Source organism: Dermacentor andersoni, chromosome 1, assembly GCF_023375885.2.
Source record: "Dermacentor andersoni chromosome 1, qqDerAnde1_hic_scaffold, whole genome shotgun sequence".
In the NCBI taxonomy this organism is placed as follows: domain Eukaryota; kingdom Metazoa; phylum Arthropoda; class Arachnida; order Ixodida; family Ixodidae; genus Dermacentor; species Dermacentor andersoni.
Genome location: NC_092814.1, coordinates 272,230,297 through 272,255,889, shown reverse-complemented (window position 1 = coordinate 272,255,889; position 25,593 = coordinate 272,230,297). Strand labels below are relative to the sequence as shown.

General features: G+C 45.2%; 1 protein-coding gene across 1 annotated transcript; it reads right to left on the bottom strand.

Moving 5' to 3' along the window:
* Positions 1 to 22,125: 22,125 nt before the first annotated feature.
* Positions 22,126 to 24,354, bottom strand: LOC129381068 (uncharacterized). The gene is made up of 3 exons (XM_055063549.1): positions 24,259 to 24,354; positions 22,832 to 23,311; positions 22,126 to 22,344 (listed from the first exon to the last, which is right to left on the bottom strand). The coding sequence occupies exons 1-2, from the start codon at positions 24,262 to 24,264 to the stop codon at positions 22,835 to 22,837; spliced, it is 483 nt and encodes a 160-aa protein (XP_054919524.1). The 5' UTR covers positions 24,265 to 24,354; the 3' UTR covers positions 22,126 to 22,344; positions 22,832 to 22,834.
* Between the last annotated feature and the right edge of the window lie 1,239 nt (positions 24,355 to 25,593).

Sequence of the window (25,593 nt, the reverse complement as noted above, 5' to 3'; positions counted from 1 at the left end):
GGCGGGTTGTCGTATTACAGAAGCCTATGTTAGGTCCCGCCACTCGGCACATGGTAATGTAGTTGCAGCGTTACGAGATTAGATTCATTTAAACTAGAACCCTCATACTCTGTCCAAATTATTCCTTCTGTATTTGCTTTATTCAATCTTTTTCTAATGTGTCCTACAAGATTCACGCGAAATTAATACTTATTATTATTTTTCACAAATAGAAACAATCCCACAGGAGAGAAAGACGCTAGCTGCCACCAGGAGGGCTAGAACGCCTGCCGGTGCTAAAAAAGATAGGGTACATCGAAAAAGAATAGTGAGTGATGAACACGAGAGATATTGAGAGAGATAAAAAAAAAAGGATGACAATACTATGAACGACTTTATATTTCCAACTTGGTCGCGCGTCCCAACGTGTTCACGCATACACAGCCCTTCAAGCATTTTCGAAGGCGACCAATCCAGGCTTCCGATTACAGCCTACCAATTTGCTCCAATTTTGTGCTAGATTGTCGATCATTTGCCAAACGTGAAGTGCCGCCCGATCAGCATGTGACGCACGTGCATGTTTCATTCTTACGTTGTTCTTCACTTCCCTCCTCCCACATGTAAAATTCACGCATAGTACGTATTACTACATCTTGCGAATTGTATAAAAAATTCCAGGAACTACACGATTGGAGAGCATGAGTATTTTGGCATTTCACCCCCATCAGAATGCAGTCTCCACGGCTACGAATCGCACCGGCAACTCCATTCTCATCAGCGCAGCCCCACACGTCACTGAGCCATCGCGGCAGGTTTGCATTTCTAGAATCCTTTCGGTAGACATAAGGCCGGTGGTTCAACGGTGGTAATGCGTAGACGATCAGTTGTCGACTGAGACACGCACCAGGCCGTCGATATAGTTTCGGAGCTACAGCAAACAGAGCCTGCATCACAGAGAGCCATTATTGTGATGCCGGTGCAAGCTTTCGTAAACGCAAGTCGGAGGCTTAGTTCACGCAGGAAAGTTGCCCCGCGACGAGGGAGTCGAGTGGAGGTCAGTGCTGTAGCGACGTAGTGCAGATTGCAGCCTGGAGCGCGTGAAACTCAGGTGGTTCCATTTCTGTCGTGGTAATGAATAAGCGAGTCGACCAAGTTCTTCAGGATGCAGCGTCAATCCTTGAAGGAACGCTCGGACTCTGCTTGTGTGATATTCTAACGGATTCATCAACGGAGACAAAGTGACACAGGTTGATCAAATACAGCAAAAGAAACACGAATGTCCGCATGTCTACCTTACACGGGAAATAAGTGGCAGGGAGACTGATGAGGAAAATGAGGATAAAGCGAACATCATGAGTGCCCGCGAAAGGATGCACAGAATAATTATAGGCAGTCATTCCTGGAACAATTTGAAAAAAGGACAATAAATCTCCATCTGCTGTTTCTTTTACCGGGTAAATTTGTAAAGAATCAATAGTCCCCTGAACTCACATGCCAGAGGAAATATATATGAGAAAACAGAAATGTGCTGTAGACTGATGTGAGAGGAGAGCGTATAACAACCAAAACGAAAAAAGACGCAACAGTTATATAAATATTTTCCTTGAAACCGAAAAAACAGGATTCCTTATCAATAATATAATTGTTATCGGTGCATCTAAAGTATCCATATGGGGTACACTAGAAGGGATGAATCTCAGTGTTATGGATGCTAACCAACGCCACTTTAACAACATCCATACTGAATACTCTTCCGAGTAAGATGAACACCGGGTACTGAGTTTCGAAATGATCTACAGAAAAAGAATGATAGATAACGCTGTGGTCTTCGATTTAATGAACTCGTCCAGCTACAGAATTTTGCGCAGCCCCAGGTGCAGCTAGAGTGTTGAACGGCAGTTTCAAGTCCATGCGTTTCATTTTACGAAAACCATAACAAGGCGAAAATAAAGAGGGGTGAGCTATTGCAGGCGACCTCCACTATTCATTTCCCAGTTATTAAAGCCTACTATCATGTTCATGTTCACATCTTCGCTTTGATAGTTTAAAAAAAAAGAATGTTCCGCATTCTTCGTGGTCGAACACAGAAATATTATGACGAGGACATGACAATACCAACGATACAAACATGTGACTATAGCTAACGCCTTAGCGTTGTCTCTTCTGGGTGGCTCATTTCTTGAGGTTCCCGAAATTAGCGGGCTGCAAGAATAAATATTTCTTCGCTCTTTGTCATACGCCATACAATGTCGGTCTCTTTTCTACCTTAAGCCACTATACATAGCGGTTTAGCTCTAAGCGGTGTGGTTGCGTGTGTTTGTGGAGACTGGCCATTGAACTTTTGAACAAAACTGCCTTGAAGGTCTCATTTGCATTAAGTCTCATTTGCTTTCTTTGTACAAAACATTCTTTAGATGACCTGAGCGAACGCGAAATGCAAACCTGTATGTCGAGGGAAGTTCTTTATTTTTTTCCCCTTCAATCTCTCCAGAAAACTCGTTCGCATGAGAAAACTATACAATAACTACGACAAATTTTTTTTTTTGACCCCAACCCCGCATGCAGTCCTCCAAAAAGTCGTTGTGGAACTGGGGCGGAGTGCACTAAGCTGCACCATTCATATGCAATTTCTTAGCCAAGAAGTTCCTACTCTAAGATAAGGGCGCTACAGAAGTGGAAGCGCACTAAACTTACGGCGTCGTATGAGAGTTAGAAAGCAAAGGCGAATTAAACGACAAGGAAAGAAATAAGTGCGGTCAATTGATAGCATAATCGCACATCATGCATCTGTAGTTGAGGCTACATTCTCAGGGCAAATTACTACACACACCTTGTCGACTACTTCCTTTTCCGGGCGTCTACTACAGCGCCGACAAGACCAATCGCACTATCCCATTCACCGTGCCGCCGTCATGACAAGGGCAGTGGAAGTGTAACGCATCCTTCTCACACTTCCGCGGGAGACAGGACCGATGGGCACATGGTGATATATTTGGCGTATAGAAATACACGCTTAGGCTTTGGAATTGCCGGCCAGATCTGCCAGGCTAACCCCACCAGTAGCAACATCACCGCCACCATCATATTAGAAAGTGCTTAAATGTCTTTCTTTCTAGAGTAATTAGGGAACCGAAACAAAAGAAACTTGCATAATAAATAGTTCATATGGCCTCAAGGCAAGTCAAGCAGCACACAGCAGGGATTGTCGTTCGATGCAGATCCTGCGGCGAGCGCTAATGCTCACGGTACCGGCGATGGTAGACAATGTTCGCATTAGGATATTATGTGATTGTGCTGCACACGGTTGCAGGTGCGGTTCTAATGTCATGCATAGGCTCAATATCAGCATCCTCGGCAGCCGGAACCCTGTATAATGCACTGGTTGACGATGCTGTTGAGCGTCCACCGACAACGAAACGCGCACTCCCTTCGCATAGGATCCCTGTAGAAGACATGGAAAGCTATGAAAGAGACCATGAAAGACAAATCAAAGAAGAAGCAGTGGCTACCGCGACTGCCAAATTTATGACAGAAAATTCGCAACGTAACATCCGTACATGCAAGTTTCGCTGCATCTCACACTTTCACATCGTATGAGCGTTTATCGCTTCTCCTTGGCTTCCCCTCAGCTGATGAAACACGGTGATGATTCGCACAAAGCCAAGAGTTCGCTTTTAAATTTCAGGTGACCACCTTATGACCAAACCAAAATGCATAGTGGAGCGGCTACTGGATCTTTTTCACCAGTAATAAATCATATCTTGGTGACATCAAGGCTTTGAGCCCCTAACTACGGTATCTGTCATAGCCCAAGCGGCACCTCATGGAAGACATGGTTAATCAGTAAGCATCAGCATAATGAAGAGCGCCAACGCTTCCATAAATTTACCAGCTTCGTTAGAGCACACGCTCAAGGGCACGTCAGAATAGTGCACCGTGCCTCACGCGCAAAACACATAACTGTTTACCATTAAAGCTGGTTCCGGATTAAATCGGATCAGTTCCTCGATCATGTTATATTAACGCACTTTGTACGAAGCCGTGATTGAGCCTGTAATACGAGGCCAAGATTCACGTTGTGGTATCCAATCGGCGGCAGATGCCGTTCTGTAAACATGATGTTAATGCGGCATCGCAGTACGAAGCGTACTGCGGTTCGAAAGCGACAGTGCGTCAAAATTCAGGATGAATTTTGCATGTTGTAAAACATTGTCAGCCTATTTTTGCCCCCTGCAGTATGAAGGCCTTTTCGTTGGATCTTCAATTACTCCTGACTTGCGCCAGCCGATCCCAAGTTGTGCCGGCAAACTTCTTAACTTCATCACCCCACCTAATTTTCTGCCATCCTCCAGAGCGCTTCCTTTCCCTTAGCCGCTGCTCTGTAAGTCTAATGAGCCACCGATTATGTGCCCTACGAATTACATGACCTACCTTGCTCCACTTTTTCCTCTTAATGTCAAGTAGAATATTTGCAACCCCCGTGTGCTCTCTGATACATACCGCTCTTTTACTGTCTTAACTTTACGCCTAACATATTTCATTCCATCATTTGTTGGATGGTCCTTAATATGTTCTCAAACTTCTTTGCTAACTTTAGAGTTTCTGTCCTATATGTTAGTACCGGTAGAATGCAATCATTGTGCACAGATAGTTTCAAGTACAGCGGTGAGCTACGGGTAATGATTTCGTAATGCCTGCTGTATGCACACCAATCCATTCTCATTGTTCTGTAATTTACTTCTCGTGATAACGGTCCGCTGTGAGTAATTGACCATTATATTTGATACTCTTGCGCAGATTCCAGAGACTGATTGCCGATCATGAATATTTGTTGGCTTGGAAGGCTATTCAACATTAGTTTCGCCGGAGCAAAATAGCAAGATGGACGAATTGCTTAGGATTCAAAGTACGTTTTGTAACAGCGCAAAAGGAATACGGACAAAGAAAGAAAAACACGACAACATGGCGGTGTGTTGTATTTTTCTTCCCTTGTCCATATTCCTTTCGTGCTGTTACAAATGGTACAATGAATTCTGTTTGTCTGCTGCCTACTACTCTTCACCCTTACGCTTACACTTTCTCGGTTAAGGGCCTCAATCATTCATTTAAATGTGTCTCCAGCGTTGCTGAACACGACAATGTCATATGCAGGCTGAATGTGGTTGACATATTATCCGTTGAACCTCACTCTTATCCTTCCCAGTCTGATAGCATCAATATTTCTTTTAAGCATGTAGTAAGTAGCATTAGGAGAGATTGTGCCTCATTTCGTGACGCTGTTCCTGAAAAGAATTTTTTTCTAATTGTCTTGCAGAGAAATAAAATGTGAAGCAGGAACTATGATGTCACGAAATACAGCACCACGTTCCTATCCTGGTTATCAGTGGAATTGTACATTGACAGCATGTAGACTAGCGTGTAAGTGATACTTCGTTAAAATCGTTCCGTGTTTGTAGTGTGTCTAGCACGAGCGCGTAGAGTACGCGATGGCATTGGAGAGAAAGCGGTGAGCTAAGTCACTGAAAGATACTGTAGAATCGCCATGTTGAACGTCGACGCCGTGTTGAAAAAAGCCCGCTACTGCAGTTGCTCAGGTGGCCAGGAAGGCTTGAATGATAGCTTACCAGTTAGGCATATTTGGTAACCACAGCGATAGACACACACTTTGCAGAAATAAACAGAGGGAAAAGGCCGATTGAGCAGAAAAAAAAAAATTCACTGATGATGACAATACTCCACAATACGAAATTTCAGCGCAGCTATACATGTTTTCATTTCGCGACATATTCTCTGGCGTGAACAACCTCTCTCGTGCGGCAGGTTGCAAACGGATAGCGAAGTGTTCCACAATAAGTAACACTTAAGTTCGGAAATTCGGAAATGGAATTCGGAAATGAGGGTACGGCCAGATGGCGGTGTGACTTGCACTTTCCCGGTGACCCTTGAGTACGCCACTAGCTTGTATCATCAGCATCAGCATAGGTGGGGAATCTCAGAATGATGAAAGTTGTCCATTCATCGGGAAGAGTGCCAGTGGTTATGCGTTGATTAATTCTGCGTAAAAGAAATTATTTATCTAAATCAGGCATGTTCTTCAATAGGGAGCAGGTGAGCCCCGACTGGTTCCGGCCTTGTTTTGAGCAAAGCCCCTTTCCAGCTCAGGTAGAGTGAAGCGTCAGTCCAAGCCGCTATTGCGAGGCCCTGTGTATTTGGGGTACTGGGAAGGAGTAGGGGAGGGATGTGCATATCCGTGACCTGTTGAAGGAGGGAAGTAACACCATGCTCGGAAAGATGCTTTCGGATTGTGGGGAGAAGAGCTGTTCGAGGGCCAAGGAGGGACCGGAGGAGCAGCTAGGCTGATTTAGTGTGGAGGGAAGAGTTCATAGAATCGCATATGCGGTTCCAGTTGGTTGTGTGAAGGGTGGAGCAGTGTATTAGTAGGTGTGTGTTGAGTGTGTCTAAGTTTGGTGTTGCGAGGTTGGATGCGGATGTGACTAAGCGGACGTTTACGGCGTCTCCAGAGACGCATGAGGTGTGGATCAGAGTGGTCCGAGGGAGCGTTAGCTTCTGTAGCGGTGGTGACCTGGGACCTCGTTCGCCGCAGCGAGTCCACCCACAGATCATAGTTGGGAGTTGACACCTAGACTCGTAAACTGCGAAAGAGGTCCCATTTGGTCTGGGTCATAAGTAATTTCGGCTTGTGAGTGAGGGTTAGTTTAATTTAAATTTTGTGTGGTCGGATAGGAGGGTGTCCGCAAGGACTTGCCAAGTCTATGGAGGATTGCGGCCATGGTGAAAGGTGAGGTCAGGCGTTGTATGGCGTTGTTTCGCGTGTCCATCTCGTGTGGGTGTGTCTGGTGGATTGATGAGGGCATATGAATGCTGTATAGTGTGAGCGTGAAGACGGCGGCCAGGGCGCAGAGTGTTTGAGTAGCCCCAGATGGTATTTGGGGCACTGAAGTCTCCACCAAGAATGTTGTCATGATGTTTTGGAAAGCCTCGAAGAAAGTGAAAGAGAGGATTGGAATGGTGGTAGAATTCGGGGAATTGTAAACATTCGCAAGTGTGAAAGGTGGATGTGGGGTCTCGGTAATATGAAAGAGCGGTCCACAGCAGCGCACGTCCAATACAGCTATGCACTAAAGACTGCTCAATGCACTTTGAATGAATGAATGAATGAATGAATGAATGAATGAATGAATGAATGAATGAATGTTTATTTCATCATGAGTACAATTTCAAGAAAGGTGCAGGGGCAAAAGGCACACAGCGCCTGACACGAGCCTCTGTACCCGCAAAGTACGCGTGTATTATACATTATTTAGTGGTAGTTCATTGGCAGTGAGCGAACACACATAACGTCACATATTTTTACACATTCCACGTGAGTTTACGCAGAAACCGAGAACAACAGAGATTGACAAATATTTTGGTTGGAGTTGGTTTACGAATATGGATGGTGAAATAATAAATGTTCCCCTTTTCCCCCTCTTCCCCTTTCCTTGCCCGGTTCACAAGCAGTGAAGCACAGGTTCAACATGTAAATTACCGTAGTACACTAAGGTGCAGTATATGGTCATGAACATGTATGTATGTGCCTAAACGAGAAAAAAAAAACGGAGAAAACGGGTAATATATCTATGTTGCAATAATCACTCTCTCAAGCACTGTGTTAGTAACAATTCCTTCACATGGTTTTTGAAGGCGTTTCTAGTCATATTGCAATCAATGTTATCTTCTAGGTTATTTAGGATTGTTAGTACTTGATACCTGGTTGTTTGTTTACCATAGTTGGTCCTTGTCTTTAGTGTCCGTTTTCTTTTTAGTCTCATATCGTAAGGAAATTCATTAATTTTCTCGTGTATATATGGTGCATTCTTATATATGTACTGTAGTAGTTTAAAATCATAAACGACGTTAGCTTTAAGCATTCGGTATTTAAAAAAATAATGGTAATGCGCTTAGTTCATAACATAGATGGCCCCCGAAAGTTTTCATAAATGCGCACTATCTTCTTTTGTAGAGTAATGAGCAAGTTGTAGTTAGTTTTTTTTTTTTCTTGTGATGCCCCCCATACCAATATGCAGTACGATAATCTGGAGTAGAACAGTGAAGTATATATGTTTTGTTTCAGCCAGAGAGGTATTAAGTGTGCAATTTTATACAAGCATCCAACAGATCGGGAGAGCTAAATTATTAATGTGTAGATTGCATGAAAGGTGCTCTTGGAACCAAACACCAAGAAACTTCTGCTCCTTAACCCTAGTTATCTGTTGCCCTTCAAAAGTTCAAACTATTTCCGTACTTAGTGGTTTGTTAAGTGCACTAAATATTATGTACTTTGTTTTCGCTATGTTAAGCTGCAGCCAATTTTCCCGGAGGCAGGCCGAGAGGGACGCAAGGTAGGTGTTGGCCCTTCTTTCTGAATATCTTATATATATATATATATATATATATATATATATATATATATATATATATATATATATATATATATATATATATAAACGCGTGCTTATATTTTTGTGTAACAAAGATATAAGCACGTGCCATCCTCGGCTATCGTGTGTGGCGTCTGGCCAATCGGCGTCAACAGCGCGTTCCACCGCTTACCCGCGTCAGCTAGAGCGGCGTACATAGACATAATTATGTTCGTAAGACTTCTACGCCCAATAACAGCAATTCCAATTCCTACTTGCATTGGAAGTTGCGACGGCTACTTGAGTTTTGTGAATCAACTTATGCTTACTTTCGGCGGAAGTACTGAAGTTCGCACCTGTGCCACCCTTATACCTTTTGCTTCCTCTAGCGCTCGTCTCTGCAGAGGAGGGCATTGCAAGCTAGCTGATCTTAGCAACAGTTTGAGCTTTGTGAATAATTTTTTTCGTAATATCTTTCTTAAGCCGAAATTTGTTCATAAGTTCTTTACTCAATTCCACCCTGCTTCGCAGATCCCTAATAATGCTGGGTAGATACGTTCGGATTATGTTTGTGCTCTTAGATTTGAACGTATTTAACAGCCGCTATGATTCATTGCCGATTATGCAAGACTCTGTGTTTAGGTCGCGCCATCGTCTTCCTGATAGGCTTGTTTGCTGACTTGCTGTAAAGGAAAGGTTTCGGCGATAAACACGTACCAATACCCCGGCCAAATGCGAAACAGTTTGGTTCCACAAAGTATTATACGGGTTAACTCGCTAAAAAAATGGACAGCACGACTCCTTGCTATTATTGGCCCGTATAGAAAGACATTCTTTACGTAACGGACGTACGTGACTGGTCGCCGCGGTCATCTTGTTACAATGCCGATCTCTCCCAGGAGCCGTGGGTACCACAGCACTGGTAAAAAAGAAGCGCTAGCGTTAGATAAGTTTTGTGAATACAATCCAGAAGCCAATGGGGGAGGGGGGGATGGAATTCACAAGGCCTGTCATTCATAAGCGCTGCTTCCAATTGGTCGGCTTCAATCGCGAATAATAATAATAGTAATAAAAATAATAATAATAATAATAATAATAATAATAATAATCAGAAGAAAAAGAAGAAGCAGAAGAAGATGGTGATGATGATGAACATTCTTCTTTTCGTGTTATCTCCCCCTCTCCTATTTATTGCCTTCAATAACAGGCCTATATCGGTAACATGAATAAATAAATACAAATAAATGCATCCAGCAACACGATCGGCCCGCACATGCTCTTATACGAACACTTATAAGGGAATAAGTTTTTTTCTGAATACGGCCCTTGCTGCCCTTGCACAAATCTATCGAATTGTCAAGTTTCAATTAGTCAGTCAAAAACCATCCAGTTTAGATATTCTAATAGTTCAGATATTCTATCAATCCGGAAATAACCCCGACACGGCATCGCTTGAACTCCGCACCTGGAGCAAGGTAAATGTTTACCTTAAACAGGATTCACTGCCGACTGAATATTAGGAGGCCTTACACGTTCCAATGTTTCTTTTTTTAGACTACCTAGTGAAAGTGGCAGGGTGGGTAAATGAAACTACCACTATAAGAGTAATTTCACGTTTCCAAAATGCAACCAGCGCCTATATTCAGAAAACATTCATACACTAGAATTGTGCGTAAGAGCGGAGGCGCACCCAATCATTACGTTGCAGATGTCACTAGCAAAGGCAGCCGACCAGCGGCAAAAAGAATTTACGAATGAAAACCGAAGTGAATTTGACGCCTGTATATTTTCCGATTAGACACTTTAAAATTGCCCACTTATGGCATTCATACACAACACAATATTCTAGATCTGAGTATTTCATTCATTATTCAGCACTAATGCGCACATTCTGTACTACGATCAGGCACACATACGACAGCTTTCTACAATTTCTCATACACAGAAAATTGCTACAGAGGCCATGTTTGTTTGATGTGCAGAACACAACTCTACCGAAGTAGTTTTTGTGATACCAGTTATTTGTGAATAATAAAAGGATTATGAAGAGCAGCAGATCCACATTTTTCGCATACCAGTAACAACACCTTTGTTTTTTTGATTCTATACAAAGGGTACACTTGCCAGTCCGAACAACATGCTATACCTAATCAATTTCCTGTATAGCTCTCCTTGTGCTAATGTGCCGATAAATATTCAGCAGATTATATTGAAAATGTCTGTAGCCTTTTTTCATGTGTGGTTTTGTTTGGCAGTACAACATGTAAGACCACTAGAGCTTCATTCAGATCTATAGCATTGCGAACAAGGTATCATTAAGGAATTCCTCGCGAGCACATTCTAGATGTTTCTTAAGATATGCAATGCCGGCCACGGCGGCCGCATTTCGATGGGGGCGAAATGCGAAAACACCCGTGTACTTAGATTTAGGTGCACGTTAAAGAACCCCAGGTGGTCGAAATTTCCGGAGTCCTCCACTACGGCGTGCCTCATAATCAGAAAGTGGTTCTGGCACGTAAAACCCCACAATTAAATCAAATTAAGATATGCAATGCACTTCGTTTGTTTTATCGCGATCAAGGCATAAATGCCACAGTTCCAACACGATAACAACAAATAGCGCTAAGTTTTTTTTTTGTTTTTTGTTTTTGTCGAGAAACAGTATATGCAGGAGAAGCATGTGTCAATCGGCTGTTCATTGTCAGTAGAGGTTGGGCAAGGGCAGAGTAATGCATAACAGCATCATTGAATGCGTAGCTTCGAGACGTGGAGAAATATTTTCTGAAACCAATGCAAGTCGGCTGCATTCAATGCATCAGGTCTTCAACTAAGTTCCAATAGTTTAAAGCTGCTGGGCAACTGATCATCGGAATTGTTGCTCCGAAAAAATTTCTGCTATAGAGCGGAAAACCAAGCTCAGAGAGAAATCTGCAGCGCGTGACAAGAACTGGCTTAGCCGTGTCGTATGCTGTAATGGCAAGCGAGGCGCGAAGATAGAGTAATATAGAAAACGTAAAAGAATGGGCACTCCCGTAGGCGCCTGCGGGAGCTGAGTTTAGTGTTCCTGTATATGCTCCTGCAGGGAGCAGAGTTGCGCATAACTTTTCCGGCGCTGCTCGCACTGCTATTCGCCGAGAGCGATCACGTGGTGCAAAATGACGTCAAATGATCAACCGCGCGCTTCGAAGCCAACTTTACGGACACGGCGCCGACTCGTCGTTTCCGTCAGTGCCATCAAAATTGCAATCAGCGGACCGTCGAGCGCGCGTAGCAACGATCGGCTCCTGGTTGCAGGTACGGTATTCGAGGACAATAAGTTAATGACTTCGGTGAAGTGCTACGAAGCAGATCATTTTGACACTTGTATTGCAGTATTACGGGCTGCAGCGCACCAAACTACGCAAATCGCACGGAAGCTGGCAAAGCTTTTTACGCGGTGCCGTGCGGACGGACGAGACCGGCCGGTTCCGAAAGGGGCCAGGATATGCGAGGTCTGCCTTCTTTACAGAGGTGAGTTCGGCTTGTTTAAACAAAAGCGGCATTCATCTCGACTAACACTCCTGTGCACGCTGAAACACTCTTGTGCACGCTGTGAATAATTACTTTGCAAGTTTGCCATCTTATGTGATTATAGTGCAATAAAAACTAACCTGTTGTTACTCTTAATAACTTGTTACCTTTCCAGTGACTTTGAATTCTGCCCCCAAGCTCCAAGTACCGGCACTCATCCCCTGCTGCCCCGAGCCATTGCTCATCCCTTCCCTTGTACGAAATAAATTTGATGCAGAAGCTCGTGCATTTTGAATACTTTTCTACTCATAAATTTGCTGCTACGAAGCAGCTGTTAAGTTTGCGGTATGAATCATAAAAATAAGCTCTGCATAAGATGTGCGCAGGTGAACCTTTGAAATGCGTTTAAATATACGTGTCTGTACCGCATATATCGAAAACGTGCTGCAGCTGTGAATGACGGTTAGCGACGAATGACGGTCATGGTTAACGGTCAATGACATAACTGCAGGCGCGATAGTTCTCTTGGCCACAGTGATTATTCGTTTGGTTTCGGCTGGCAAAATGGGCTCACATAATTGTCCACCACACATGCGCGAAGTTTACTTTTAACACCCTTTATATATTTCCTGCCTTCCGGCCTCCGCGAGAAAACTTCATATGCATGCTGAAAAACATTGCACCGCTTTTTTTTGCAAGGTGTTACGCGTTTACACGCGAATTTTGGAGCTGTTCGAGTCACGGGCGCAATCACGATTTGATTTCGATGGAGCGAATGGGCTCCTATATGTACGTTCGTGGCGTGTGTTTGTATATGTATATGTACATACAAACTAAAAATTTCGGGCGGTTGGCACCCCTCCGGCTGCGCCAATCGTTCGAGAGCTGCCTGCATTAAAAAGTGTCATCTTGCTCACCACTTGCGAACAGTTGGCGCATGTAGCTCACGACCAGCAGAAAAGAAAGCAAATGGAACACCGCGCTGCATTTGCCTCCTGCGCGCTCGGAGTTGCTTCATTGTAGAGCTGGAGCACAACGGTGGACCTATGCGCAACTGTGCTCCCTGCGGGAGCATATACAGGGACACGAGCCGAGTTTAAAGACCTTAGCCGAGTTTGGCTTTCAGCGCACCTAGCGGAATCGGCGAAACGCATCAGCCTCCAAGATGGTCACCGCACGCCGCAGAATCTCGGAGGCCCTAATTTCAGTTTCGTTTTATTTATTTATTTTTGTTGTGACCCAGCCCTACCATTGCTTCAATCGAGTGGTTTCATGCAGGCGCTTGTGCCGCTTTTATATGTTGCGACGACGAGGGCGCAAAGGTGTTTCAGTTTATGTTGGTTTTATTTAAGTTTACATTTGCTGTTTCAAGCTGTAACTTAGCGCAACAATCATGTTAACTGTTGTGGAAGTAGAGCTTTATCGCATGTGATATTGTCCGTCTACTAACTTACGCCAAAAGGAGCATCGTAAATAATTGTGCCACGTCCCTTAAATATAAATCAACTTGCTGCACAGCCAAGAACACGAAAATAGCAGACAACAGTTTATTGCAGCAAAATTAAGAGGCACATACATGAAAACTGGAAGAAACCGCGAAATGCAAGTAATACGGGTGTCACAGGGCGCACTTTTAATCGCGATCAAGCCCGATCCAATTTGAATTTCTCGGTCGCGATTGGTTCTTTTGCGCAAGCTGGGCGAGGGAGCCAATCGCAGTCGAGAATTTAGATCCGGATCGGGCTTGATCGCGATCGAAAGTGCTCGTGTGGCACTGGTATAATGAGGAATAGTCGGAAATTAATGGCGTGATGGCAATAAGTTTACCCAAGCAAGACACATATAAGACGTGTTGCAACTATCCAGATAATAAAAATATAGTACACAGACCCGCCAGCAATTAATTTGCTCAAAAGGGGATTGTTTTACAAGCAAAAATATAACACTTTTCTTGTACTTAATAAAGGCATCAAAATTATGTGAATGGTTGAGTGCCACAATAAATTGGCTACAAAAATAATTGGGCGCGCACCAACATCCTCATCTCGAATGTGTAAACGAGTACGCCCGCCATTAAACAGATGCAATTAAGCACTTTGTGTTCGACGTCTTCACCCGCTGTCTTCGAAGCCTGGCAATCGTTTTCTGATACTTGGAAATTTGCCCTGGAATATGCATGATGTCCTTTGGCTGTAGAATGTATATTGAGGAAATAGTGGAGATGCCTGCAATACGTAGAATGACAGGCAGAAGGTAAGCAATACTGGAGGCTTCTAAACAATTGAATGTAGATGCTACGTTCCTTCGTATAAGCAATACTAGAGCCTTCAAAGCTTTAGAATGGGGATACTGCGTTCCTTCATTTAATGCATATTTTTCTGATCTAAGGTCAAGGAAGCACTGTTATCAATGCTAAGAAACAAGAAACTTTCTACGGTAAGAACTCCATACTCAGTTAAAACATGAAAACACGTATCCTCAGCCCAATGCAAAACAGCTAACAACGCTCGAGCGCACATAGCCTGCTACAGAGTTTCGGAGAAATAGAAATAGAAATTGCTACAATTAGAAATAGCTACCTTTCTTTTGCAAAAGTGGCGCACCATACTTTTTCAGAAGCCGCTGCGCGTAACATAAAGCTATCTGCCCCGAACGGCATGTGTTCATAGGCCGTATTTCTTAAGGAACCATTTTCTTTTCTAACTTCGTTATTGTATCGAACGTGCCTCGCAGCTCAGACACTGCGGCGTCGCTGTTATCGCTAGCATCACCGCTCATTGCTGCGCATAAAAAAAAAGAATGCGAAATGAAACTCAGCGTAGCAAATGGGCAGCAGCTGTTTATGGCTTCAAGGCCGCCGTCACTTGATAATGCGGCTAACGGTGACATAACAAAATACGAAGAGAATAAGTCTTTAACAACGTGCAAAAGAGCTTCCTGTGGCCTTAACATGAAACGGCGACGAAGCAGTTATGCCAGACGCTGGCAGAAGAACCCAACAACGATCCTCGGGCGCATTTTACAGAAAGAGCACAGCGACGGGGCCTGACTAGGCTTCGCACGTGTTGGGTCGGGCCGCCTGTCAAGCTGCTAGTCGCAGCCGCAGCCACAGCCACATTTTTCTTGATGTGCTCTGCCACCTGGCGGAATGGGCGAAGCTCCTTAGCTCAGCCATATTTCTTTCTCTATCGCTCGGCCGCGAAACGGCTCGAGTGTCCACTCTTCTGCGCGACATTTTACTAACGTGAATTCGCTTGTTGTCAGTAAAAACTGTTCGCCTTTTTAGTTTCGCCTATAATCGGGAATATCGCGCACCTCAGACAAGCAAACGACAACGAGAAACTGACAAGCACGCGGTTTCTTGGCGCACGCGGAGCCAATTTCGCTGCGCAACGTCACAGGGCACCCGGCGCCGTAGCATCCGACGAGGAAAACACAGCGCTTGCCGTGCTCATGACATTTGCGCCGACCCATGTCAAGTGGTTTTTGTACGAAAATAATGAACTACTGAAGCACTGATTGGCAACCACTGATAACCTCTTTTCTTTACCTTCATCAACAAGGGACCGCTCTTTCGCTCTAATAGCCGACACAGCCGACCACGACAGGGTCGGTGTAGTCCCTTTCCGTGAAGTGGTCCGAGCAGAGGCCGTAGCCGTTATACATCTGCTCCCATGACAGCCCGGCCAGGATTCCCCATTTAGCGTCATTTCGCCGTATGTCACATCTGAAAAAGGGGCAAAATACCGCGTGGTCATCACTGAAGAACACTTAAAACCGAAACCTAAATTCAGAGTACGAAGAAGCGACTAAAATATTCTGTCCTTCTAGGCACAGGTTAAAAAGTAAAGCGAACCTATGTCCTCACATAGGTAACTCAATCTTTTCGTAATTCCAAACGCAAACGGTGACTGCAACGTAATTGACTTTCTTTTTTTTTTACTTCTGCCGTGCTCATGACCATTGGAAGATGGTAATGTAATAAAGAACTGGTCACCGGAATGCTCTCCAGCGTAACCAATTTGTGCAGTAAGCGCTCAAATACCTTCGGCAGATATCAACTGCAAGTTTTCTATGCGTGGAAAAAATGAAGAGTAACCGCTAACATATACCGAAGCGAAATTTCCGTCTGCGCGTCGGGAAGCATCGACCGGTGAAATGGTTTCGGTTTCTTACAACACCGCTGAAAAATGCGCCACGCCAAATCAAAAAAGCTATTCCCTAGAAAACAAGCGCGGAAGATCTTTCGTTTCGTCCTAGAGCTGTTATGATAAGCACAGAGCTTGTTTTGTCATAACGACTGCTGAAAAAAAGTGTGCTAACCTTTTATCCGCTGGGAAACGGGAAAAATTTCGACCTTTTGTTGCTCCCCGAATTGCCACTTCACACAGCCGCGCAGCCAAGCCTGGTGTCCTTTCCTCAGTTTTCCTGACATTGCGGGCACATTCGCAGGCAAAGAAAGAACGTTTTAAACTGCAGAGCGCACGAAAATACGTGCACGTGCATAGAAAGCGGCAGGAGCAGCCGAAGCCATCAGAGCGAAATCGCCGCCCGTTGGCGCAAGAAATGAAGCGGTCAAATAAAGACGCCAGAAAAGAAAATAGCCAGAAGCGCATTTTATTTCTACACATAATTGCATAACTTCACTTTATTGTTATGTAAATTGAAAAGATAGAACCACATATGCGAAAGTTATTAAATTTTCCTTCGGCTACCAGCGTCATGGCGACGCTTTGCTGCCCATACCGAAACTAGCCCCACTGTCCACCCACTGCCTAGACTCTGCCCAAAACGCAAATCGCTCTCAAGATACGGCCACGCGACCGCGCCCAGCCGCCGCATACGCATTTGAAGCCGGAGTAGAACAACGCCCCTCTCTCACCTTCTCCCGGTGCCTTACAACGATGGGTGCCTCGCGCGCGACCCGAAGAAGGCGTGCTTCCATCTTGCTCTTTCGCGCGGACGAGATTGAGCCGCGATCGTCGGCTCCCTTCGCACGCTTTCACTATTTACGCTTGCACGTAAAGCGTTGGGCGTACGGCGACTGTGTTATTAGTTATAGCTCAGCGGGCCAGCGCAGACGCCACTGCGCATGTTGTACCGCGCATGTGCACTGTTCTATTCTCGCGCTCCTTGTTTGTGAGCCGTCTTCTTCAACACCTCTGGAGGCGACAGTCCCGCCGCTATACGTTACAGCCCCTTCACCCCCCCCCCATGATTACGCCTAACGCTTAAGCATGATTACGCTTAACGTATTAGCATCCGGTAATAAGTCCAGGTAAGGTCCACGTAAAGGAGTCCAATAAAATGTGCGGGCCGTGCCGCAGGAACCCCAAGTCGTGACACCGGGGCCCATTGTCTGGTGCATTGAGGACATTGCCGGGTTTACGCAGTCCGAAAGGGACGTACCAGGCAGCACCGGCAGCGTACGTTGTGAGCCAGGCGCAGCCACAGTGATGCCGTGGCGCGAAATCACGACCTGCCGCAAGTTCTCATAGATTCCTGGGCCCGTAGGTGTCGGAGCTCCGAAAGAGGACCCTCTGGATGCATGCAACTTGCGTGGAGATAGCACAAGTATTGGTCGCTCACGTTGTTGACGTAGACGTGATTCTCGAGCTGAAGGAACCATATGGTAGAGCGGCTCCGGCAGAACTTCGATAGGCCATGCATCCGCTCAAGGTGCGAGCACAGAACATCGAAAGGCTCGCTTGCTGCTGCTTGCGGCGAAATCTCAAATGCCGATAGCATCGGGTTGCAGCGTTCGCTGAAGGCATCGCCAAGGTTGTGCTTGTGGCGTCCCGTTCCTGCGCGAGAGCGAAATTTGCGTCTAGTGGCGCCGGTGGAAGAGCCTCTAAATAGGTGATGAGTGAGGTGCACCCGAAAGGAAAGCGGACAGCTTGCGATAATGTCCAAGGAATGAGTGCTGCAGGCCGTACAATAGCTGAAAGTGCTTGCGTTTGGCCTAGTGAATTACTTGGAAAGAGTCATCGCGTAGCTGCCTTTGCTATGAGGAGGAGGCTCACGGACAGAGTAGAGGTTCGATGGTGGGGACAGCGCGTGCCAACGATCGACACAGGTGGACGCAGACGGTGTGGAACGACAAAGCGCCTAATGATGCGATGGTTTAAATAGCGAGAACTGTTGCGACTGAGAGATCGAGGTGGTGTAGTGAGCAAGAACGGCGGCCCGGAAGTCCTCGTAGAAGTCGCAGCTGGAGCCTGGAACGCAGCCGGAGCCTGGAACCTTGTTGAGACGGAACTTTCTGTCCAGCTGAATGTACCAGATGTTCAGCATTGTCGATATAGAATTCCCTGACACTCCACAACCGCGGGACGGCTGCCGGACCGCGTGAGGCCACGTCACTCACGCCTTGGTAGAGTCAGTGCGCTGGCGCTGCCATGGCTGAGGCTAGTCGTCCAGGTCACCAATTTGTGGGAGGCGGCGTGAAGAGGTAACTGCCGTGGCCACGGCTTATTTAGGCTGGCCGGCCATGGTGCCGCGGAATCTCTGGAGCGCCAGCTACCGCGGCCGCTAAGGTCGAGCGCGACAGCGTGTTCAATTCTTGCGCTCCTTGCTCGTGACCCGTATTTTACTTCACCTGCTCTGGAGGCGATATTCGCGCCGCTACAAGCTTACTTAGCAGACTTTACGAAATCTGAGCGTATCCACTCACAAGTAATTACTACGTGATATCAGCTTCAACTAGTTTAGGCGATCGGTCAACTTGGTTTACTTGATATAGAGCAAGCGCACTGTCCCGGATGCTAGCTTACATTTATCTGTCGGTATTCAAACAGGGTTTTGAATACGTTTGCTTTGTAACATAATAGAACATTTGACGCCACATCGCTTGTGTATAGTTCGCTGCAAGTTTGATGCAATAAAAATCGTGGCGCCTTTACCATATATAATCTATATAACCTGCGCGCATACCTATATATTTCTATAGCGGTGCGTGCAATGCCATATAATTTCACGCAATAATAGGGCTTCGTGACTAACCTATTCAATTGCAGCGCCTCCGAGTAGTCTTATCAGCGGACGTACAGCAGAGACACAGGTAAGTAGCAAGTTAAGCAAAAGCGTGCCTGCATTCAGTTAGCTACCACACGCGCAGGCGTCACGATCAAGCACGCAGTCTTACTTTACGAATGCCCTCTGTACAAATCAAGCATGTGGGTTTCTAACAATAAGTCGACGTGACTGGCCATTTCAGAGAACTGTTAGCGGTAAACACCCCAATAGCTGGTGCTTACCGCCACAGCGTAAACGTTTGCTGGAGAAAGGAAAAGGCGCTTAGCGCGCGTTCTGCATGGTTGTGTCTGACTTAGTTGTATGCCACGCGCACACTTAGAACTGCGTGAGATTTAACTAAACCGGATACGCAATCAAAATAAACGGTGGTGTAGGTTTAGTCACGTTTTTGGCACCAGTCCATTTGACAAGGTTGCTAACGGGCATGATTTGTAGCGATGTCACGCTGTTGTGGTTATTTTGTGAGCAACTGAATGTCGCAAGCACTGACCGCTTCTTCGTTCTGACCGGCACACTTATGTACACGTAACTTTGTAAACAATAAAAAAATTCGTACAGATTGAAGCACGCACCCGCATTCACACGTATCCAGATGGACGCAAGCAAGCACGTATACACATACACCCACGCAGAACCTTCTCTGCCATAAAAGTAGGCAAACTTTTCTTATATCTCTGTTCAAAGGCTTTTTGAAGTAAAGTTACAATATGAAGAATAAGTTTAGAGTGAAGGTCATGAATTTAAGGCGGAAAAAATATATTGTGCTTCCACACTACATCTATAGCGGCCGTAAGGTACGCCGAAGAGCGGAATTTGGTATCGCTCTTTACGAAAGTTTGCGTGCTGCCTAAAGGACCTGCGCACACGTGGGCAATTGCTATAAATACCATGGAAATATGAAGAACTTTGCGATGTTCTTCGTACCACAAGGAATACCTTTAAGAACATCGAGCCATCGTTTTCGCGCTGTTTGGCTCGTTCTTTCTCGATAAAACGCGAAGTTGGGTTTTACTCTGTGCATCTGGTTTAGGCAACAGATGTTTTTTTTTTTTTTACTTCGGCAGACGTTTGATTGCCGTGACAAAACAATTACTAGCGCTATTTCCACTGTCATAGCAGCAAGAGAAAGGCTGCCTGTAAAGAAAAATTTGTAATATCAAACGTGGAGTCTTTTAATGCGATTAGAACTCTTTGGGGGCCGCAGTGAATTTGCAGTATGCAGGGTTCCTTCACCTCCTTTAAATCATTAATAACCGTTGAACTAGGATAAAGAAATTCGAAGGCCCTTTAAGTTGCTTGAAAATAAATACTTTTCATTATTTTCTTGAGAAATGGGGTTGGGGGTTGACTTTTGAACATTCAAAGTAGCGAACTCTGCATCGGCGCAATTCTGTTGGCGCTGTTTATTGGGAAACAATCCTACTTGAAAGAAAAGGGGAAGTTGAACTTATAAAGAGAAATGTACGTCGGGCTATTTCTTTCATCTTGAATGGGTGGTCACGGCGAGTAGACACGAAAGCTGGCGATTCCAAATAAATGCCCCTGTTTATGGCTGTGCGATTAAGGTAGACGTCGCGTAGAAAGGTGATGCGGGCAAGCTTCCGCCACGATGACAGATTAGGTTAACCGAGCGAGTTCTTTATTTCTCTAATACTGCTAGGAAACTTAAAATTATCAGACATTAAACGAGACGCTCGATTCTGAAACCTTTCTAGGCGTTCGGCGAGATTCTGCGTTTGTGGGTCCCATACAGTGCAAGCATACTCGAGAATGGGACAAATGTTTGATAAATATAATCGTTCCTTTACTTTTTGAGGGGCACGTCTAAACTTAGCGAATACAGTTGAGAGTGCATGTAGATTTAGAGTTACTTATTTTGTGTGGCGATTCCAAGTCAGGTCTGATGAAAAGATGACGCCTAGATATCTTGCTTTAGTCGTTTGCAGAATGCGCTGGTTATATAAATAATGATGGGCTAGAAATGACTTGCGTTTCCGAGAAAAGCGTATGTATTTGCACTTAGCGATGTTTAAAGACATAGACAGCGTGTTGCACCAAGTGTATATTTTGTCATGGTCGGCTCGTAATGCGAATTTATCAGAATCATTATTAATCACTCTATATGTGGCGCAGTCATCTGCATAAAGCCTGATTGTTGATGTTATGCCGATGTCTCATTATTAAAAATGAGGAATAACAGTGGCCCCAGCACTGACTTCTGAGGGACCTCAGAAGACACAGAAGTTGTCGCCTATTCCATTCCGTTGACCCCAACCACTTGATATAGACCACAGGGGTAGTGACTGCAGCTGTCGAGGAATGATTCTAGGTAATCCGAGGAAAGACAATTTATGCAATAACAGAACATGCAAAATGTTGTTGAATGCTTTTTAAAATCTAGTAATACACAATGAGTTTCACGACCAAGGTCGAACGATTTGAACAGACTATAATAAAATTCGTTTAGTTGTGTGGTGAAAGAATAACCTGCCCTAAAACCGTGTTATTGGTAATCCCCAAATAAGTTGAAGGTGATGAAAAATGCTGTAATGTACTATACTTTGCAAAGTTTTGCAACGGGCACTTCTGATGGATGTCGGTCTGTAGTTAACAACGCAATTGCGAGAGCCTCTTTATTTAATAGGTACAGCGTTGGCCATTTTCCAATCCTGTGGAAGTGAGCACGTGTCGAGGGATAGATTGTATAATAACGCAAAATACTAAGACAGGACAGAGGCGCAAGACTTTAAAACAACTTTGGGGATGTCTTCAAGGCCCAGAGCCATGTTATTACTTACATTTTGTAGCACTTTTATGATGCCACCGCCGTTTATTATCATCTAGGGCATATATTCACACTCTAGGCATAACCAATGCGGTAATTTTTTAGATGTAGCGCGAAAAAAAAGAATTGATTCACAATACTGCTTGAAGTGGTTCGCCTCATCACTATCCGCAACAGTTGCATCGCTGTGCACAAACGATGGGATGCCAGTATCGTCCTTACCGCTAGATTTGACAAATTGTCAAAGTTCTTTTCGTTTTCTTTTAATCTTGTAGCCAAGAGAGAAAAAGAACGCATATTTATAAGTTTTAAGGTTCAGAAGTTCGGCCTTATTGAGGAGCGCGTCGGGCCAAAGCGTGCATTTATGCAAGGAAAACGAGTCACACAGACTTGGAATACAAGTGGATACTTTTATTATAAAAATACAATCTCTTTTAAAGAAAGAACGGTTTTACGTTCTATGGCGTTGCATTTTCATGTTTGGTAGCTTGATCTGAAGTTTCTTTCTCAGCGTCTGTGATTTTCTTCTGTCTTGCGGTGGAGTATGGAAGAGCACGAGAGTAGAGGATAACAGTAGGCGATGTTTAAAAGACGACTAGAGGTGATGCTTCAGACCTGAAAAAAATGGCAAGGAAAAATACAGATAAGAAAGAGAAATATTTTGGAGTTATTCGTCTGTTACATGAATACAAAGAGCAGACGATTGCTTAAACCCTATCTAAGGTGCCCGGTTCTCCAATACCGCAGCAGGCTCTACCGTTATCAAAGTCAATTGCTTCCTGATACCCGCATTGTTTACTTTTTTCTTAACTAAACGGAAACTTGCATATAAATAGGCTCTCCGGTGGCTATGGTTCTACCCGTCATACCCCATACCCATACTAGAAGAAATTCTCCATACTAAATCAGTTGGGTTCAGCCAGCACTCAACTTAGAACTAAGCTCAAAATAAACAAACGCATAAAAACGCTCGATAACACGCGATATCAAAAACAATGACGGAAAGCGCGCCAGTGTTTCGCATGCATGGCATCAATTTTCTCTTTGCCACCCATAGAAGGCAAAGGAGAGTAGTCGATGCCGATAAGGATGGTTTCCTTGCCTTCTAATAGCCGCCTCCGCCAGCGTGGCCGTGCTGCTGGCTTCCGAAACCAGACTTGTGACCCGCGGAGCCACCAGCGAAGCCACCCGAGTGTTGGCTAGAACCGCTTCCGTGGCGATTCTTGTCGGTCTTTGAGAAGCCTGAGCTGGAGCTGTACCCCTGCTGGTTGTTGTAGCCCTGAACGTTCCTAGACGAGTCGCCTCCAGCGAAGCCTGCCGAGCCCTGGCTGTATCCTGCACCTCCTTGCTTGAAGCCACCTTGGTAGCCTCCGGAAGATTGCCCGTAGCCGGCTCCATGTCCGCCACCGTGACCGCCACCGTGACCGCCACCGTGCCCGCCACCGTGACCGCCACCATACCCTCCGATGAGACCTCCGCGGGCTTCGACCTTCTCGTCCTTTCCGGCAGCCTTCTCGTCTTTTTTGGCTTCATCGGCGAGGGCAAGGCACGCTACGCCGGCGAACACAGCAAGGCACAGGAGCTGCGGGTGGACAGCGGCAAAACAATTCATATCAGTGCCTCATTTGACTCATCAAAGCTACCCTGTAAACTCAAGCTTTGTTTCGTCCATTCTACTCGTTCATAACATAGAAAGATGGTTCTTCTTTTTTACTCGCTTGATGGGAGTTGTGGACTATATGTGCATGCTTGTACATGTGTTAATATATTTTTTTTCTTCGATGGTGCACCTTTACGAGAGTAGAGGTCTCAGCAAGGTAAAATTAGATCCTGCTGCGCGTATGAAGCTGTACGAACGACAAGACAAAGATAAATTCAGTCCAGACGAATAAGCTTCAGATAACGCAAAGGCACTTCAATAGAAAAAAATATATCAATTGAGGATAATGCAACTGGGAGTACCAGGAGGTCGACTGGTGCTCTAAATTGCAATGGGTAGTAGATGAGGGCGAAAGGGAAATGTCCAATGCACATTTATGACCCCGACCAAGCTTCAACATTTGTGTGTGTGCACGCGAACGTCTGAATGAAAAAAGAAAAATAAAAGAAAATTATAAACATTGTAGTCAGTGATCTCTGTCCTCAACATTTAGCCATTTTCAGTGTACAACTGGCTACTGTGCTATTGAAAAGAGCTCTATAGCAAATGGACGAAATATGAGGACTGTTGCGGACGATAAAGATAGAAATTTTAATGAAAAGAAGAAACATAAAGTAAAGATATGGAAAACGCGTGAGTGCGAGGGCTGCAGTAAAACCTGGTTAACTCAAGGAGACTGTGTGACTATTTGTCACCGCCCCGTTTCAATGGTAATGTCATCAGAAACCATCATCATCAATGATAAGATCAAAACAACAGTCATCATACAAGCACATCGCTGTTTACTGAGATAAACCGATTTCAACAGCACTTTCGTTCAAAGAGAAATTAGCCACGAAAGGTACAAGAAGCGAAACCACAAATCTCACCTTCATGTTTATGCAGTGCGCCAGTCGTCTGCGATCAGCGAAATACTATTGACTCGGTCTTTCGGAGCTGATCTAAAGCTTTTGCAGAGCGCACTTGCTTTTATAGACAGGTAGACATTGCGTGGAGAGAGGTTCGAAAGGAAAAAGAAGGAAAACCTGGGAATCGAGCCACAGAATGACGTCGCGACGCGAGAAAAAGGCGCGCGACACACAAAGATGGACGCAACCGGCGCAAGGGTGTAAGGGCGAGGGCTCATTTGGCCTTGCAAATGCTGTGAGCAGCACGCGGTGGCACGGGCACGAGCATTGGCGCGGACACGGTGGGTACTCCACCCCCCCCCCCCCCCCCCGTCCAGCTGCTGCCCTTCCCCCGTACTCCTTGGCTGGTTCATGGCGTCCGAGGGCTCACTCGCTCACTTTTCTTCTTTGCTCCTCGTTTCTTGCTTCTCTCTTCTTCTTCTCCCTCGCCCCCTCACCCCATTCAATCGTTCACGGTGTGGTAATCTCGGGTGATCCTTTCCCAGCGAAATGCAAACCATAAAGTACGAGGGAAGGTTAGATAAATGATTATGTGATGATCTCTCATGCATAATTTATGCTATGTTACGAAGCATTGTCCTGTGACGACTACGTACGGTCCGCACAAGCTGTTGCAGAGTGCACGGCAATAAGGACTGGATCATCTCCAATTACAGGAAGGAACCGATGTCCGCGAAGCTAGGAATGAGGGACAAAAAAAAACTGAGAATCCCGGAATTTAAGCCGGAAAAAAGTGGCTTTAGGAACGGGAAACCTGAGTTACGCTATTGGGCCTGAGTCTACATGGTGGTACCCGCCGTGGTTGCTCAGTGGCTATGGTGTTAGGCTGCTGAGCACGAGGTCGCGGGATCGAATCCCGGCCACGGCGGCCGCATTTCGATGGGGGCGAAATGCGAAAACACCCGTGTACTTAGATTTAGGTGCACATTAAAGAACCCCAGGTAGTCGAAATTTCCGGTGTCCTCCACTACGGCGTGCCTCATAATCAGAAAGTGGTTTTGGCACGTAAAACCCCATAATTTTTATTTCGTACATTACTGAAAGTAAGGTAATGGGCCTATAATTTTTCAATTCATTAAAGTCTCCCTTTTCGTGGATTAGTATAATGTTGCCATCCTTCCAAGTTTCTGGAACCCTTCAAGTCGTGAGACATTGCGTATAAAGGGCCGCAAGCATTTGTAGCATAACATCTCCCCCATCTGTGATTAAATCGACTGTTATTCCATCTTCTCCGGGCGCTTTTTCCCGGTTCATGTCTTGCAAGGCCCTTCTCACTTCATCGCCAGTTATACCGGG